The sequence below is a fragment of the Bicyclus anynana genome, chromosome 12, assembly GCF_947172395.1.
Source record: "Bicyclus anynana chromosome 12, ilBicAnyn1.1, whole genome shotgun sequence".
Taxonomy (NCBI): domain Eukaryota; kingdom Metazoa; phylum Arthropoda; class Insecta; order Lepidoptera; family Nymphalidae; genus Bicyclus; species Bicyclus anynana.
Genome location: NC_069094.1, coordinates 9,541,596 through 9,557,119, shown reverse-complemented (window position 1 = coordinate 9,557,119; position 15,524 = coordinate 9,541,596). Strand labels below are relative to the sequence as shown.

The 15,524-nt window shown below is 36.3% G+C and overlaps 1 protein-coding gene across 1 annotated transcript; it reads right to left on the bottom strand.

Moving 5' to 3' along the window:
* Positions 1 to 5,941: 5,941 nt before the first annotated feature.
* Positions 5,942 to 12,184, bottom strand: LOC112049768 (cytochrome b5-related protein). The gene is made up of 5 exons (XM_024087797.2): positions 11,892 to 12,184; positions 8,614 to 9,017; positions 8,274 to 8,462; positions 7,075 to 7,308; positions 5,942 to 6,241 (listed from the first exon to the last, which is right to left on the bottom strand). Exons 1-5 carry the CDS (start codon positions 12,144 to 12,146, stop codon positions 5,959 to 5,961), a joined length of 1,365 nt encoding a protein of 454 aa, XP_023943565.2. The 5' UTR covers positions 12,147 to 12,184; the 3' UTR covers positions 5,942 to 5,958.
* Between the last annotated feature and the right edge of the window lie 3,340 nt (positions 12,185 to 15,524).

Genomic DNA, 15,524 nt, shown 5'->3' with positions numbered 1-15,524 from the left:
GTTTATATAAGCCGAGATAGAGAGTGACTTAAAACGTACACACGCGTGCAGCTTAGGGTAACAATATGCTCTTTACTTATAATACCTACTAGACATTAGCCGTGACTTTGTCAGTGTAGAACTCGGTTATTCTTAGAAAATCAGGAACGTGATTTTGTATAAATCATCATCATCATTAACAAATCATATTCGCCTGTTGAGCACTAATCTCATCGCTAAACTAGCTTTTAAACGCTGGTTAAATGCGGATTGGCAGACTTCACACACGTAGAGAATTAAAAAAAATCTCAATTATGCAGGTTTCTTCACGATGTTTTTCCTTCAACGTTTGATGCAGGTAATATTTTATTTCTTAAGCACATAACTGAAAAGTTGGAGGTGCATGCCTCGGACCGGATTCGACCCTACACCCTCCGAATCGAACGCAGAGGTCATATCCAGTTGGCTATCTTCATAATCAAAATATTTTGTTCAATTAACAGAAGATAAAGCGATTAAGCTACCATCCCAAGTTTTACTTTTCGTGACTAAAGTTATCCAGTGACCTTTTCCAAGTAGATCGAGTCTCTATTTTAGTCTTAATTAGTTCAGTGACACGTGAAACAAAACAAATAGTTAGTTTTGCTTTTATAAGATTTACTAATATGGATTGACTTTTATTTTGGAACATATACGCTACGACTCAATATTATCGGTCCACAAACAAAACCTTTGGCTACTGTCTGTATTTTCATTTTCATCGTTAACGACCCATTGTTGACCACGAGTCTCAGGATTAGTGAGTCCAACACGGTGGCCCAATGCGGGTTGGCAGACTTCACACACGCAGAATTAAGAAAATTCTCAGGAGTGCAGGTTTCCTCACGATGTTTTTCTAACGCCGTTTGAGACACGTGATATATAATTTCTGAAAATACACATAACTGAAAAGATGAAGGTGAATGCCCCGGAACGGATTTGTATTTATGTCCTCCGAATTGAAGGCAGAGGTTATATCCACTGGGCTATCACGGTTCATATTTGGTGGGTAGAGAATTAAAAAAATCTCAAGTATGCAGGGTTCCTCACGATGTTTTTCATTCGCCATTTGAGACACGAGATATTTAATTTCTTAAAATACACATAACTGAAAAGATGAAGGTGCATGCCCCGGAACGGATTTATATTTATATCCTCCGAATTGACGGCAGAAGTTATATCCACTGTGCTATCACGGTTCACATTTAGTGGTAGTTATCATATTAGGTGACGTTATTAAAGCGTTTAAACCATAAAACTTTACCATCAGGGGGTTGCGGACAATGTAAAAAGAAATTTAGGGTGACATAAGAGCCACCAATATTTCTTTTATAAGCGTTTTGCCATTGAAAAGTTTAATATATTCCGACTTTTAATTACGAGTATGTCGTTGAATCAAACTCAAGCCTCTTCAGCAGCTTGACCTAGATATCACACGAGTGTTCATGACTAGCTTTTTTGCGCGAATGCGAACGTTTTCAAGGAAAGTTTTTTTTATAATAAACTGGCAATCCGCCCTGGAGTCGCACGAGTGATATGAAGGTAGATACTATTATTATATAATAAAAAAAACCCTGTATTATATAATATGTGTACTGAATAACCCTGTGTTATAAAATACAATACAGGGTATTTTTATCGAGCTCCACGCGCCCACCAACCGCTACCGACGAAACGTACTTATTACTGGTGGGAGACTTCGGCCTTGGCTAGTTACCACTCTACCGACAAAGACGTATCGCCAAGCAACTTAGCGTTACGATGTCGTGTAGAAACCGAAAGGGATGTAGATAGTCCACAGTCCACTCCCCCTGTTATACCCACTTAATTCCCGTTCCCTTGGGAATACGGGAATAAAATATTGCCTATATACTACTCGCTGATAATGGAGCTTTCTATTAGTCATTCCATTCTGATTAAAATCGGTCCAGTGGTTTGGGTAGTGTTTTTTTTTGGACAATATTTTCTAAAAGCAAACAAATAAAAAAAACCTCTTTATAATAATTTTATTGTAGATAATCACAAGCGATTTGTAAGCCGATGTATGAATGACATCAAACATAAAAGCTTTCTGAAAGCAATAGGGAAAGATGTCTCTTTACCCATCGTATTCTGAACATCGAATCTTTTTGACAAATTATACTAATGGTTCATATGAGGGTATGTTCAAATACATCGTCAAAACTGTTTTGGCTTCGGGACACTAAAACTGTAATAGTTATTAGAGGCGTACTTACCTACAACAAGGACTATCATAATATTATATTTAAATTGCATACGTTTATTCAGATTAATGGGTAAGTAAAATCTGGTAGTATTGATGGAGTGTGTGTCTATTAGTTGAAACCTTGATTAAGAAAATAATAACATAATATTTTTAATTCACCTATGCCTCTAGTCTAAGATAGTGTTTAGATAAAATATATTATATATTGCATGCAATGATTTCAGAATAAAAACATTTCTTCTGACAACATTGATTGCAAGTAAATAAATCTTTTGAAGGACGAAATCATTGTTCAAAACAGCAGCTCCGTTAGTCATCGTGACGTTGATGATTCCGTATACCAATTTGATAATGATAATTATTTAATTTTGAATTAAGACATTATATTTTGTCCGTACCTTTCATTTGACCTTAGGTTGGTGTTCATTATAGAGTTGTACAATTTCTTTTTCGTCCCCGGAAAGACGACGAGACGAAGCTATATACCTTAGACCATAGAAAATACACTATATAATGATACCCTACACTTCAAACGCAAGCTCAGTAGCTAGTTAAAAACTGATTCCTTTAAAGTTGCTCTTTTAAAATTAAAAATACAAAAAAAAACTCTTTTAGAAATTTGCCTAGATATTAAAAACGCGTTATTCGACTAATACGTTTTAGACTATATCTTAGTCGTATCTAGATCTAGATACTTCACGGCTTATCATCGGTCCAAAAGTGTCAACAAATAAGAGGAAATTGAATTTGTGATATGAGTTTAATACCGCTTTATTGGTGAAGATGTTTATCCAAGGACGCTCATAACTCACGTTTATGTGAGGATGAATAGGCAATTTACGGAAAACAAATTGCCGCGATGTAAAGATAACTGAGATACGCCTTTCCATAGAATTTACAAATAATAGTCAATAGACTATTGGACTAATAAAGTTTGCGATAGCTAGATATATCTCGTTTTATGAAAAACATGATATAATATAGGCTAAAATAATATGATAAACATGGGCTGAAAGCCTATGATTCTATTTTAAAAAATACGTTCAATCTTCCAAGTCTAAACTGGATGGTTGAGGATTTGGAATCTTTAGACATGATACCTTCAAAACCCACCACAATCCAAACTCCATAACGAGTAATCGTACTGGTAGGAGTATGGAACGAGAAACCACCAGCTCTCATAAATGTCCAGCATTTGCAATATCATCATCATCATCATCAACCCATATACGCCTCACTGCTAATTGAGTTGTCTCCTTTCTGATTGATAGGGGTTAGGCCATAAAGTCCACCAATGCGAATTGGCAGACTTCACACACGCAGATAATTGAGAAAATTCTTAGGTAGTTAGGTTTCTCAGTATGTTTTTCCATCATCGTTTGAGATACGTGATATTTAATTTCTTAAAATGCGCATAACTGAAAAGTTGGAGGTGCATGCCCCGGACCGGATTCGAACCTACACCATTCGGAATCCACTGGGCTGTCACGGCTCTATTTGCAATATAGTAAGATGTTATTGTCACTCACTGTATTGCGCCCTTACTTCTATAACTATCAATACATTGCACAGGCGCAATGTGGATACGTTAAGGCTGAACAACCAATTAACATTATTAAGAATTTATAATTAACTGCATGTCGTAAATGTAACTATTACAATATAATCTGACTAGCCGACGCCCACGACTTCGTCCGCGTGAAACTCGATGTAAACTTTCAACTACCCCTATCCTACCCCTACCTCTACCCTACCCCTACCCTACCCCTACCCCTACCCTACTCCTACCTACCCCTACCCTACTTTTCTGGTTGGTTTTTTACACCTTGTGTCCGAAAAACTTAAATATCTTACAAAACACTATTTTTTCCAAAATAAAATTTAGCCTATGTTACTTGTGGATAATGTAGCTTTCGAATGGTGAAAGAATTTTTAAAATCGGTCCAGTAGTTTTTGAGCCTATTCATTACAAACAAACAAACAAACATACAAACAAAGTTTTTCTCTTTATAATATTAGTATAGATGAAAATGTTAAAACAATGTACGTTAGGACTTAAGTTATTCGTTTACAACTATAGTTTGTACAACATATCTTCACAAAATAGTTAAGCGAGGCAGCTTAACTTACTTTCTTGTATTTTAGACCAAACTGGCAACTACTACATAAACCAAGGTCTAGAATGTTGCGAATACTTCTGTATAGTTACTTGGTGTTTATTTGCCTAGTAGACTATATTTTAGTAACTTGTAATTCCAAACGAGATCTGCCCTTGAATTTTATGTTAAGCTAAGCACAAAGTACTTTACCATCCTTCAGATTGATTGTGATTCTCATTTTTTTTGATTATTTTTAAAAAGCATTTAGGTATTTTATACCTAACATAATGTCAATTTGATACTGTTACAAAATTACACCGATTTGGTTTTGGTAATTTCAGTGTGTGTTTTCTGTATTTTAGGGTACTGATAGTATTTTTCAAAAAAATCAAAGTTGTCTAAAATGAACATTACTGCTAAATCACGGTTTCTATTAAAACGCAAAACTTACTAACACCAAATACTAGTAGTAATATTTCTCATAGTTTGTCTAACCCAGTACTTGAACCCTGGAACTCGTGGCTAGTAACTGCACGAGTTAACGACTGGAGAAAAGTGGTAGTTGGTTAAATCTATGCAATGTATGTATATTTAATAAAACGGATGAAGGCATTCATTAATAATACACAATGAAGTTTAATTAAACGAATGATACCTCCATACGTTGAATGAATTTGAATCTCACCAACAGAGATATATATAAATGAACTAATCCCACGTACTAAATTATCAACCCTTTCACATCACAACATTTTCGCCTTTACTATTCCATTAGCGAACGTAATTATACGGCCTACATTCCAATGAACATCGCCATTTGTGTTACCAAATGACTTTTGGGCAAATAAAGGATAACATCCTTTGTTTCCTGTGCGTTTAATTTACTTGTAAAGTCCAATGAATAGTTTACAGGTAAAGATTAACTTTCTCAAGTATGTGTTGGTTCAACATATTTAATGGACTTAAGTTTTATGTATAACATTGTTTCTTATTAGATTATTAGCGGACGCCCTTGACTTCGTCTGACCTCCTTCATCCGGCTCTGTTGCAAAATCTTCTATTAGTGGACGTCTACTAATTATACCTCCCTTTCAAATTTATTTTTTCTACTAGGATTTCTAGGATTCGTGATGCAACCTTTAACTTATATATATTTACAATTAGCGGACCCGGTCTTTGCTTTGACTTTTGTGCATGTTTTCCCTACCCCTACCTCTACCTACCCCTACGCTAGCCCTATCTTACCCCTGCCCTAGTCAAATCGGTTCAGCCGTTCTCCAGATTTGCGCTTAGAAAGATTCAAGATTCATTTGTAATATTAAGATAGGTATTTTTTGTTTTTTTCTGTTTAATTATTCTCTGCTATTTTAATTACTGACTTTAACATAAAGTTGAGGGTGAATACTCGCGGTGATGAGTGCGGCCACTTTACCACTGAGCTATTGAGGCTTGAGGTTTAACTGCTGCCTGCTTATCTAAGGAGTCGTACTAACTAGTGTAACTAACCTTTATTTTTAACCGACTTCAAAAAGGAGGAGGTTCTTTATTAATATAATGAGGTCGAAGAAAAGAAACAAAATAATATGTTACCCTTTTATTAATAATATTCGCAGGTTATCTTTCAGACAAAACTCTTGGTTCAGTTATCATTGTCATTTTAAGCTGACCTATGAATAGTTCTAGTTGTGACATCAGTCTAAAGTTGGCTTTGTATTTTTCGCAATGCTTCAAAAATGCCGGGTACAGGTGTAGTAATACACCGTGGTCCAAGGTTGGGAACAGATGATGTAGAGCGTGGTGACCGAAGAAAGTCACCGTTCTGAAGTGACTGCTGTTTATGATTGGTCTGTCCATCACTGCCTCGAGCTGATGCATGCCCCAGTCGACGGTGGCTTCACTGAAATCATTTCAATTTCATCAATGTACCTACAATATGCACTTCTTAATCGTACACTCTTGGCAGAGTGGTTGTGGTTGCAGCGATGAGCGACGCCTTCTGTGCAATGTTCCTCCATTTTTGACCATTGACTGCATTTTGAGTACACTCCGCCAAAGATGACTGTGTAGCAGCCTTAACTAAATCCGTCCAGCGGGTTGGAGATCAGCCTCTGGGTCTTGTGCCTTGGACTTGCCCTTGCACTACCAACCGCTCTATTGAATCATGACTTCTGGTGATGTGGCCAAAGAACTTTAAGACCTTTTAAAAACCAAAAGTGGTTACTAACCATGATGATTTTTTTCTGTTGCCTAAATTATCAGTCATACAATTTATAATTTAGGCAACATAATTTCGTACCGACACTCAGGAATTCTTAATACCTGGTAACCGAGTTAGCTACTAGAATTAAGAATTTTCGTAAATAAAAAAGTTTTACGTCTCATCAAGATGAAGCTACTCACATCAAAATTAACTTGATAGTAATCAATTGTAAAAATGTTCCACGGATCCTGGACTACTACTCGTATCTCCTTGACAAATTACTCGTACCTCTTTGCACGTCAAGCGGTTTTAGTATTTCGTGACCTTTCGCTTTTACGAGTATATATTTAGAAGATAAGAAAAAACATTTAATTATTTGTGGAAAACTATATAATTCACTTGGCTCCTATTAATTAGAAAATAAAAAAAAAGTTTTTCTTTTCCCGGCTGTCAATCCGCATTACAGCAGCGTGGTAAATCTCATATATTTTTTGAAGATGATGAAAGGAGTATGACAAAAACAAGCTTACCTAACTTGGTCGCCATCTTTGAAAATACTTGGATGATGGTGCGCGGCATTAGCTCCTATGACGAAGAGAACGAAACTGCCCATACAATTGATACTGAGCCATGTAGTTATCACGTCATAGAAATTGACACCACTTGTGATATACATCCATAATGGCAGCAAGAAACCAATAAAGTCATGCCAGTAGATACGATTTTTTGTAGAAAATCCATCTCGACTTAAGATAATTATCATCCTGAAATCAGTACGAGTAAGTCGTTTTATATATTTTTTTAAATAACTTTATATAGATAGCTTTATGTAGGTAGCGTTTATAGTCTCAAGTTATCTGACAATGCTATATTTTAGTTAAAATTTGTATTACTTGGTCGTTTCTTTGATTTGCAATTCGCCCATCAATGTTCAGCATACGTCGACCTACAGTTAGATGAGCTTTCTAATAGGTCATTGGGTAACGAAACGGTTAAACCACTCATAATACCTAATGTCATAGGTTCCTAGAGAGCTTAAGCCCAGGATCCATGCATAACACTATAATATGCTATGATAGAGTTAGACTGTTTAATGCTGATTAGAGCTGGTTTTCAATGAGATCTGATTACTTTTTTACAAGCAATATTAATTTGCATTATTCGCATCACATGAAAAAGTATTTATGTAATACTTTTAAAATTGTTGACAGAACGAGCAAACAGTTCACTTGATTTTAAGGGGAAAAACTTTGGACTAGGCAATACTTTGCCGGCATACGAGTAACAAGTTTTTTTTTTTTTTTTTTTTTTTCTTATTTACAAGTTAGCCCTTGACTACAATCTCACCTGATGGTAAGTGATGATGCAGTCTAAGATGGAAGCGGGCTAACTTGTTAGGAGGAGGATGAAAATCCACACCCCTTTCGGTTTCTATACGGCATCGTACCGGAACGCTAAATCGCTTGGCGGTACGTCTTTGCCGGTAGGGTGGTAACTAGCCACGGCCGAAGCCTCCCACCAGCCAGACCTGGACAAATTAAGAAAATCTCAATCTGCCCAGCCGGGGATCGAACCCAGGACCTCCGTCTTGTAAATCCACCGCGCATACCACTGCGCCACGGAGGCCGTTTTCAGTTGCGACGCGCCGCCTAGCGCCTGTCGTAGGTACTGAGGCTCGTACATTATTTTAAACACTCTTATAATATTTTTAAAACTTTTTATATGTTACCTTTTAGTCCAATTCGCAATTAAAACGAATGGAAAGACAATAAATTGAATCAAAAATCCAAATTTGGCGTGAAACGGAACATCTTTTCTAGGATTCCAAAAAATCAGTGGTTCAAATCCGCTCACTTCCTGATCCATTAAAGTATTGGGGAATAGGTGATGTGAAAGTGCATGAGATACTCTAAATTCCCTGAAAAACAAGATTTACTATAGTAATTTACAGAGTAAAACGAAAAATTGAGCAAAATCTGCCTGATAACAACTTTATTGGCTACGAGACTATATGATAACAATGCAAATGCAAAATGCTCTTAATAATAAATAAGCATTCCTGAAGATACCTGTAGGACCATAAGCTTATATTAAAATAATACATCCTCAAATTTGCTCTTTTATGTATATAATTGTGAGCAGCAACCACTAGCCAGGCTTGTGAGACAGATGCAACAAGATAGGATCCGATTTGAAGCCAATAATTAGTAGCCCAGCAACACAATGCTGAAGCCAAGAACAATGATACAACCAATCCATCGGTCAGCATATCTGTGTACTTCGGTACATCTTTTGGAACTTTCTTAACTTCTTCATTCACAAGTGTCTTAAGAGTGCGATAGAAACCATCTTCTTTGAAAGTGAATGGGGAGTTTCTCGGAGTTTTGGCATCTCGAACATAAAATTGTGCTAAAGTTTTTTCTGCGATGGGCCTTAAATGGTGACATTCGAATGCTTCAGTTATATCTGTACCCTAGAAATAAAAAATTACAAAAATGTGATTGTTGTTAATATTATGTGGGATGGTATCTGATGCGATTTTTTGCTGATTATTAATTAGGTGCATTCTTCCATAAATAAATAAATATACTTAAACAATACACATCACTGTCTAGCCCCAAAGTAAGCATACAGAGTAGCTTGTGTTATGGGTGCTAAGATAGTTGATATTATAATATTAATATACAATTATATACTACATATAAATACTTATATAATGTATAAATACACACAGACACAGGAAAACACACATGCTCATCACACAAATGTTTTCCAGTTGCGGGAATCGAACCCATGGCCGTGGATGCAGGAAGCAGGGTCACTACCCACTGCGCCACGCGGCCGTCAAATAAATATTTACAAAAAACGAAAAGAAAGATTGCGTAATTATCTCAATTACCACTTCATTAGTTATCTTAATAACTTTATTATTAAAAAAAAAATCTTATCTTATTATTACTGTTTCATATTATTATTATGCCCAATGATTTACTTGGGGTTATAAAAATTGGATGATTTAACTTAATTTTTCAGCAGCAGACCGAAGAAAGAGTAGTAAGAAAGTTAGTATTGCTTGTCCCTTCCCTACCTTGTCTTGTCGTCAGTCTCCCAAATTTCTATGATTTTTATATATGAGTATGAATAATAAAGTTTTGCCCAATACTGACCACGCTGAGCACACGGCAACAACGGCCAGTGACATTTAATAATCATCATCATTAACAACCCATATTCGGCTCACTGCTAAGCACGAGTCACCTCACACAATGAGATGGGTTAGGCCAATAGTCTACCACGCTTGCCCCATGCGGATTGGCAGACTTCACACACGTAAAGAATTAAGAAAATTCTCAGATATGCAGGTTTCCTCACGATGTTTTTCCTTCACAGTTTGAGACACATGATAATTAACTGCTATTTTAAGCAATTAAATATCACGTATCTCAAACTGTAAAAAAAAGTCAAAAGTACATAACTGAAAAGTTGGAGGTGCATGCCCCGGACCGGATTCGACCTACGATCTCCGAAATTGGAGGCAGAGGTCATATCCACTGTGCTATCACGGCTGATAATAATCTAGCTTGTGGGAATGGATATACCATCATTCGTCCCACAGGTCCCTATGCCCTGCATTGGACGTCCATCAGCTGATATGATGATGATGATGATGATGATGATGATGTATACAGAGATCACTGGTCAGTGTGTCAAACATTCGTCAACGCCTATGCGATGCCGTGACAGTTTAAACATCGCATTCATTAAAAATTGATGGTCGCAACATTATCTGTTTCTAACGGTAACGTTGATGATCATAATTTTTGTGAACTATGAAAATGTATTTGCACCAAATGAAAGCTACTACTATCAAGCTACTAAAGGTAGTTTTAATCTTGAAAGAAGTAGCATTTTGGAGAAACAGTCGAAGCGCTACCAAATAAATAGAGAGGTGGCACTTACGAGTTCCTAGTACTGAATTGGAAACTTACAATCACGGAATTGGAAACTTCGATTTATTTTTCAATTTGGAAACCTTCTCGGCAATACACATGTAGGATACACGTTACATTTCTTTTATTTTATCAAACGAACACGGTTGAATTGGTTGATTTTGTTTCTTTCAGATTTCAATAAGTTTGGTCTTAGTTTTTTAACATATTGCCTTAAATATTTATTAAAATTATAATCTTGATAAACAAATTATGTACCCGTACTATATTTACGTCAGGTGCCTTCGCCTATTTGAATAAATTTTATATTGGCAATGACTATTATAAAAGCTTTATAATAGTCATTGCCAATGCAAATGCCAAAGCAAAGGACCCGAAAAACATTATGTTCTGAATTTGGAATTCGAAAAATTTTAAGTGATCATTCTTGGGTTCAAATGTATTTTCAAACCATTCAAGGGCATTCAATTGTATACAAAATTTCATCCAGATTGGTTCAGCCGCATATGAGGAACTAGCGGACGCCGGCGACTTCGTGCACGTGGAATTTAGTTTTTCACAAATCCCGCGGGAACCATGGATTTTTCCGGGATAAAAATTCCAAATTTCAGCCAAATCGCTTCAGTAGCCGCAGCGTAAAAGAGGAACACACAAACTTTCGCCTTTATATTATTAGTGTGATTACAAACATCTGCATAAGAATTTGGTATGAGTATGAAGAAGGTGTTACAATTATTGATTTACTATTGTTATAGTCATTTAGTTTGACATTAATAAAAACGTTGGTGTCTTCGTTCGCATAGGATTCGGTTTTATTGGAAACAAGCGGACGCCCAAGACTTAGTCCGCATGGATTTTTTAATCTTAAAGATCTTCTAAATGGGAACATAATATTTGAATACAAATTTACTTGTTTACTCAAAAGGATATGGTATCTGTTCCCGATTTTGCTACATTTTTTATTGACCTATCGTAGCATGATGCTATTATTAGCAATTAGGTTTTACATTCCTCGATAATTTATCAGACTACTACTAGAAGTTTTCAATTCCAGTCAGTAGTTGGAGTAACTGAGACTAATGCGTTTAATCAACCAATCGAACAAACTTATTTACCTTTGTAATATTAGTACAGATTATAGTCTATAATATGTCTTACTTTAATTAAACATTGTTTTATTTGGGAAGGCCATAAAAAGGAAAAAATCTGTTTCCTTAGTTCTCTAAGCTTTGAAGCAAAACCCGTATTGGAGTAACGTGGTGTTCTTTTATAGGAGAGATTTATGCCAGTGTCATGTAATAGGTCATTAAATAAGGTTCATAATGATATCAATGATAATGATGAAGAAATTCCTAGGTTTTAGTAGTTGCCTACACATTGCCGCATTAAGAACTTACCTTGGTAAGTTCCAACCACTCGTATCCACCCGGGTGAGTCTCCATAAACTCCTCTAAATCGTACAACCCATCATGCACTCTCCACAACCCTTCCGCGCCGTCGTCCATTGATTTCCCCTGTAGCCATTGGAAAGGGTCTCTCAAACCCTTGTCTCTCAGTGATGGGTACTTTAGTTGAGGGAAGCTGACATGAGTTTTCTTTTCAATAGCTCTTTGATGAGCTATTTTTAAATAATCCGTCTCTTTTGGAGCCATTTCTTAAAACTGCATCTTGTATTTTGTAATACGTGTTATAGAATGAGCAATTTTGTGTCAAATAACAGTTCTTTCCAATGCATTTTTATTTATATGCCTGTGTTATTAATATTGTTATCATTACATTCACACATCTTGCAAAATGAGAAGGTCATCATATCACTTTACATGTTATCAATCTTCATTAATTTATTGATGGCTGAGTGGCACAGTGAGTACTGACCGTGCTTTCTGTATTAAAGGTCGTGGACTCAATTCCCACAACTGGAAAAATATTTGTTTGAAGATTAAGGATGTTTTCCAGTGTCTGAGTTGTTTATATCTAAAGTCTTTTTAAAATACCCATAACATATACTTTGGGATTAGATAGTGATGTGTGTATTATGTAAATATTATATTTGTTTATGTTAATGTGCTTTCTTTAAATTTCTTTGAAGTCAAGTGGAACTATAAAAATGTGTATACAAAAGTGGATATTAAAAAAAGATCACTTGATCTCATAGATCAAACATAAATTTATCTGGACCTTGCTCGCGAGATTATAACTATGTCAAGTATTGAATCAACCGTAATATTTAGGTAGTCGTTTCAGCATAATAGATATTAAAAAAATAAAATGGACACTAGAGAGTCCTTAAGGGAGAAATTTAAAGAAATAAAAATCATCACTGTGCATAGTCAGTATATATTTGAGAATTTAGTGTCGTCATCAACCCATATTCGGCTTACTGCTGAGCTCGAGTCTCCTCTCAGAATGAGAGGGGTTAGGCCAATAGTCCACCACGCTGGCCCAATGCGGGTTGGCAGACTTCACACACACACGTACATTAAAACGTAGGCAAATTTAAAAGAAGGCGTGATTGTAATAATATTAATACCATAAGTCATCACTGGCAACATGCACTGTTCGAAGACTTTTGTTTTCAGGCACTGAGGTGTATGGAGGAGGCTAGTACCAGTCAGTCTCCCCTACTGCCAACCTCACATGCACGTGGTGCACCCTGCAGATGGACAGACAAGGCTCTGATGACCGACAAATGGCGGTATATCTATTCCCACAGGGTAGATTATGAAATGCCTCAGGCCGGTGTCGGGCAGCAGCGACACCGGCGCGAGTAAGTAATCTAGCTCTGCGCTGACCAAACCGCATGCCAGCGTGGTCAGTACTGGGCAAAACTTTGTGTGGAGGCAAAACATAACACAGCCCTTAGTCCTCGGCAGCTTCGCTATTCCTAGCTCTGGCAGTGGTTACGGTATCGGCGGGCAAAGATTCCGCTGCTAACCCCGACAACTAGCGGCTTACGCTCTAAATCCTACTAATATTATAAACGCGAATTTCTACTAATATTGTAATCGCGTTTACAGTTACAGTTGGATGGATGTACTCGTATGTTTGTTTGGATGTTTATTGTTCCTTAACGTCGCTACTACTGAAGCGATTTGGCTGAAATTTGAAGTGAAAATAGATTTTACTCTGGATTAACACATAGCCTATATGGGCTTATATCCGGAAAATCCATAGTTTTCGCGGGATTTGTGAAAAACTGAATTCCACGCGGACGCGGGCGGCCGCTAGTAGGTTTCTACAATATGTACAATAAACGCCTGTGCGCAACTATAAAGCAATACATAACATATTAATAATATCTATACAAACATAGACGAACGTAAATGAAACTCGCTTAGCAATCAGAGTCATAGTTCATTTCATATTTGAATTTCATATTTGAATTACGATTACTTTACAAGCACCTTCGAAACGTCAGGTAATAATATCATTAAATAATGGTGATAATAGTTGGTCGAAAACTTAAAATTAAAGTTACGAGGGTTCCGACAAGAGCCCGCGACAAATTCAGTCAGGGTTTATTTTTTTGTTTTTCTCAATTTTACAAAGGAGATGGTCCATTTCAGGTCCACTATTGTACCCCGTATCATTAAAATTTAAAAAATACAAGGATTTTAAATTTATTAAAGTGAATAAATCTAAGTAAAAAGAAATAGATAAAATAAACACCCAAGTTTTTGAGTTATATCAAGATGGCACCCATAGAGCAACTATGACATGACAATTGACAGCGAACGTCAAATCGATGAATGCATTAAAAACGTCATCAATCCGCCATTATTACCTTTATTAATGTTGCATTTCTTGGGAGATAAGGAATATTATTTCGAAAGAATTAAAGTAAATTCGTAGATTTGTACAATCAAAAATAGTTAAAAAAAATATCTTCTTTTATTTCCGCTTGTTTACAATGACTGATCCTGGGCTCCGTACAATTTTGGATCATCTCCTTTATAAAGAACTAAGTACACAATCGTATAGTGAAATTCAATTCCAAGCATTTTATCGTCTAAATAATTCTAAACACTATAGTAAGATTTTTCTATAAGCTTATTATCATTATTAAATCCCATATTCGGCTCACTGTTGAGCACAAGTCTCCTCTTATAAAGAGTGGGAAGAAGAAGAAGAAGAAGAAATACTTTATTGCACACAAACATACAATTATAAATTGAAACATTAAAAACATAAATTAAACTTAGCATGCAAAAGCGGCCTTATTACTATAAGTAATCTCTACCAGGCAACCCCTGACGAGAGAACTTGCGAAGAAAATGTGAAAAGTGGGATTAAGCCTTAGTCCACCACGCTGGCCAAATGAGAATTGGCAGACTTCACGCACATAGAGAATTAAGAAAATTCTCATGTACGCAAATTTCCTCACAATGTTTTCCTTCACCGTTTGAGACACTTCTTAAAATGCATAAACCTGAAAAGTCGAAGGTGCATGGCCCGAACTGGATTCAAACCTACGCCCTCCGAATTGAAGGCTGAGGTCATATCCACTAAGCTGTCGAGTTTAATAAAACCTTAGAACTTTTTGAGCGACATTACCGTGGCTTAATTTGCCCACCCCGTACTACGGACTAATGCCTGTATTTTGCATATGCCACGGTACTGCTAACAATTTTTTTATTGCTTCTAAAGGAAAAAGGCTCATTGTGCTAAATTTTATGTGTGCTGTGTATGTTTTGTGCGGCTGTGCTTTTGATTAATCTAAGAAGATCTATGGTAAAATTTAATTCGTACGTGAATAAAAAATTCAAATATTAGATTTCTATATTTCTTATTCTGTGATTCCAGTATTACGGACGTAAAAATCATTTAACGTAGGTACCAAAGAGTAAATTAATATATCGTGAGCTGTACCGCAAGGTGCGAGTGACAGTTCGTTTTATTCTTGAATGTTCGCCGCGATTCACAAAATAGTACGTACCTATTAAGAACGTCATACGGCAACTGTCACCCGCACCAAGCTACAGCGCACGAACTATAAAAAATCACGTGATCGGCTTACTTATTACAAAAAT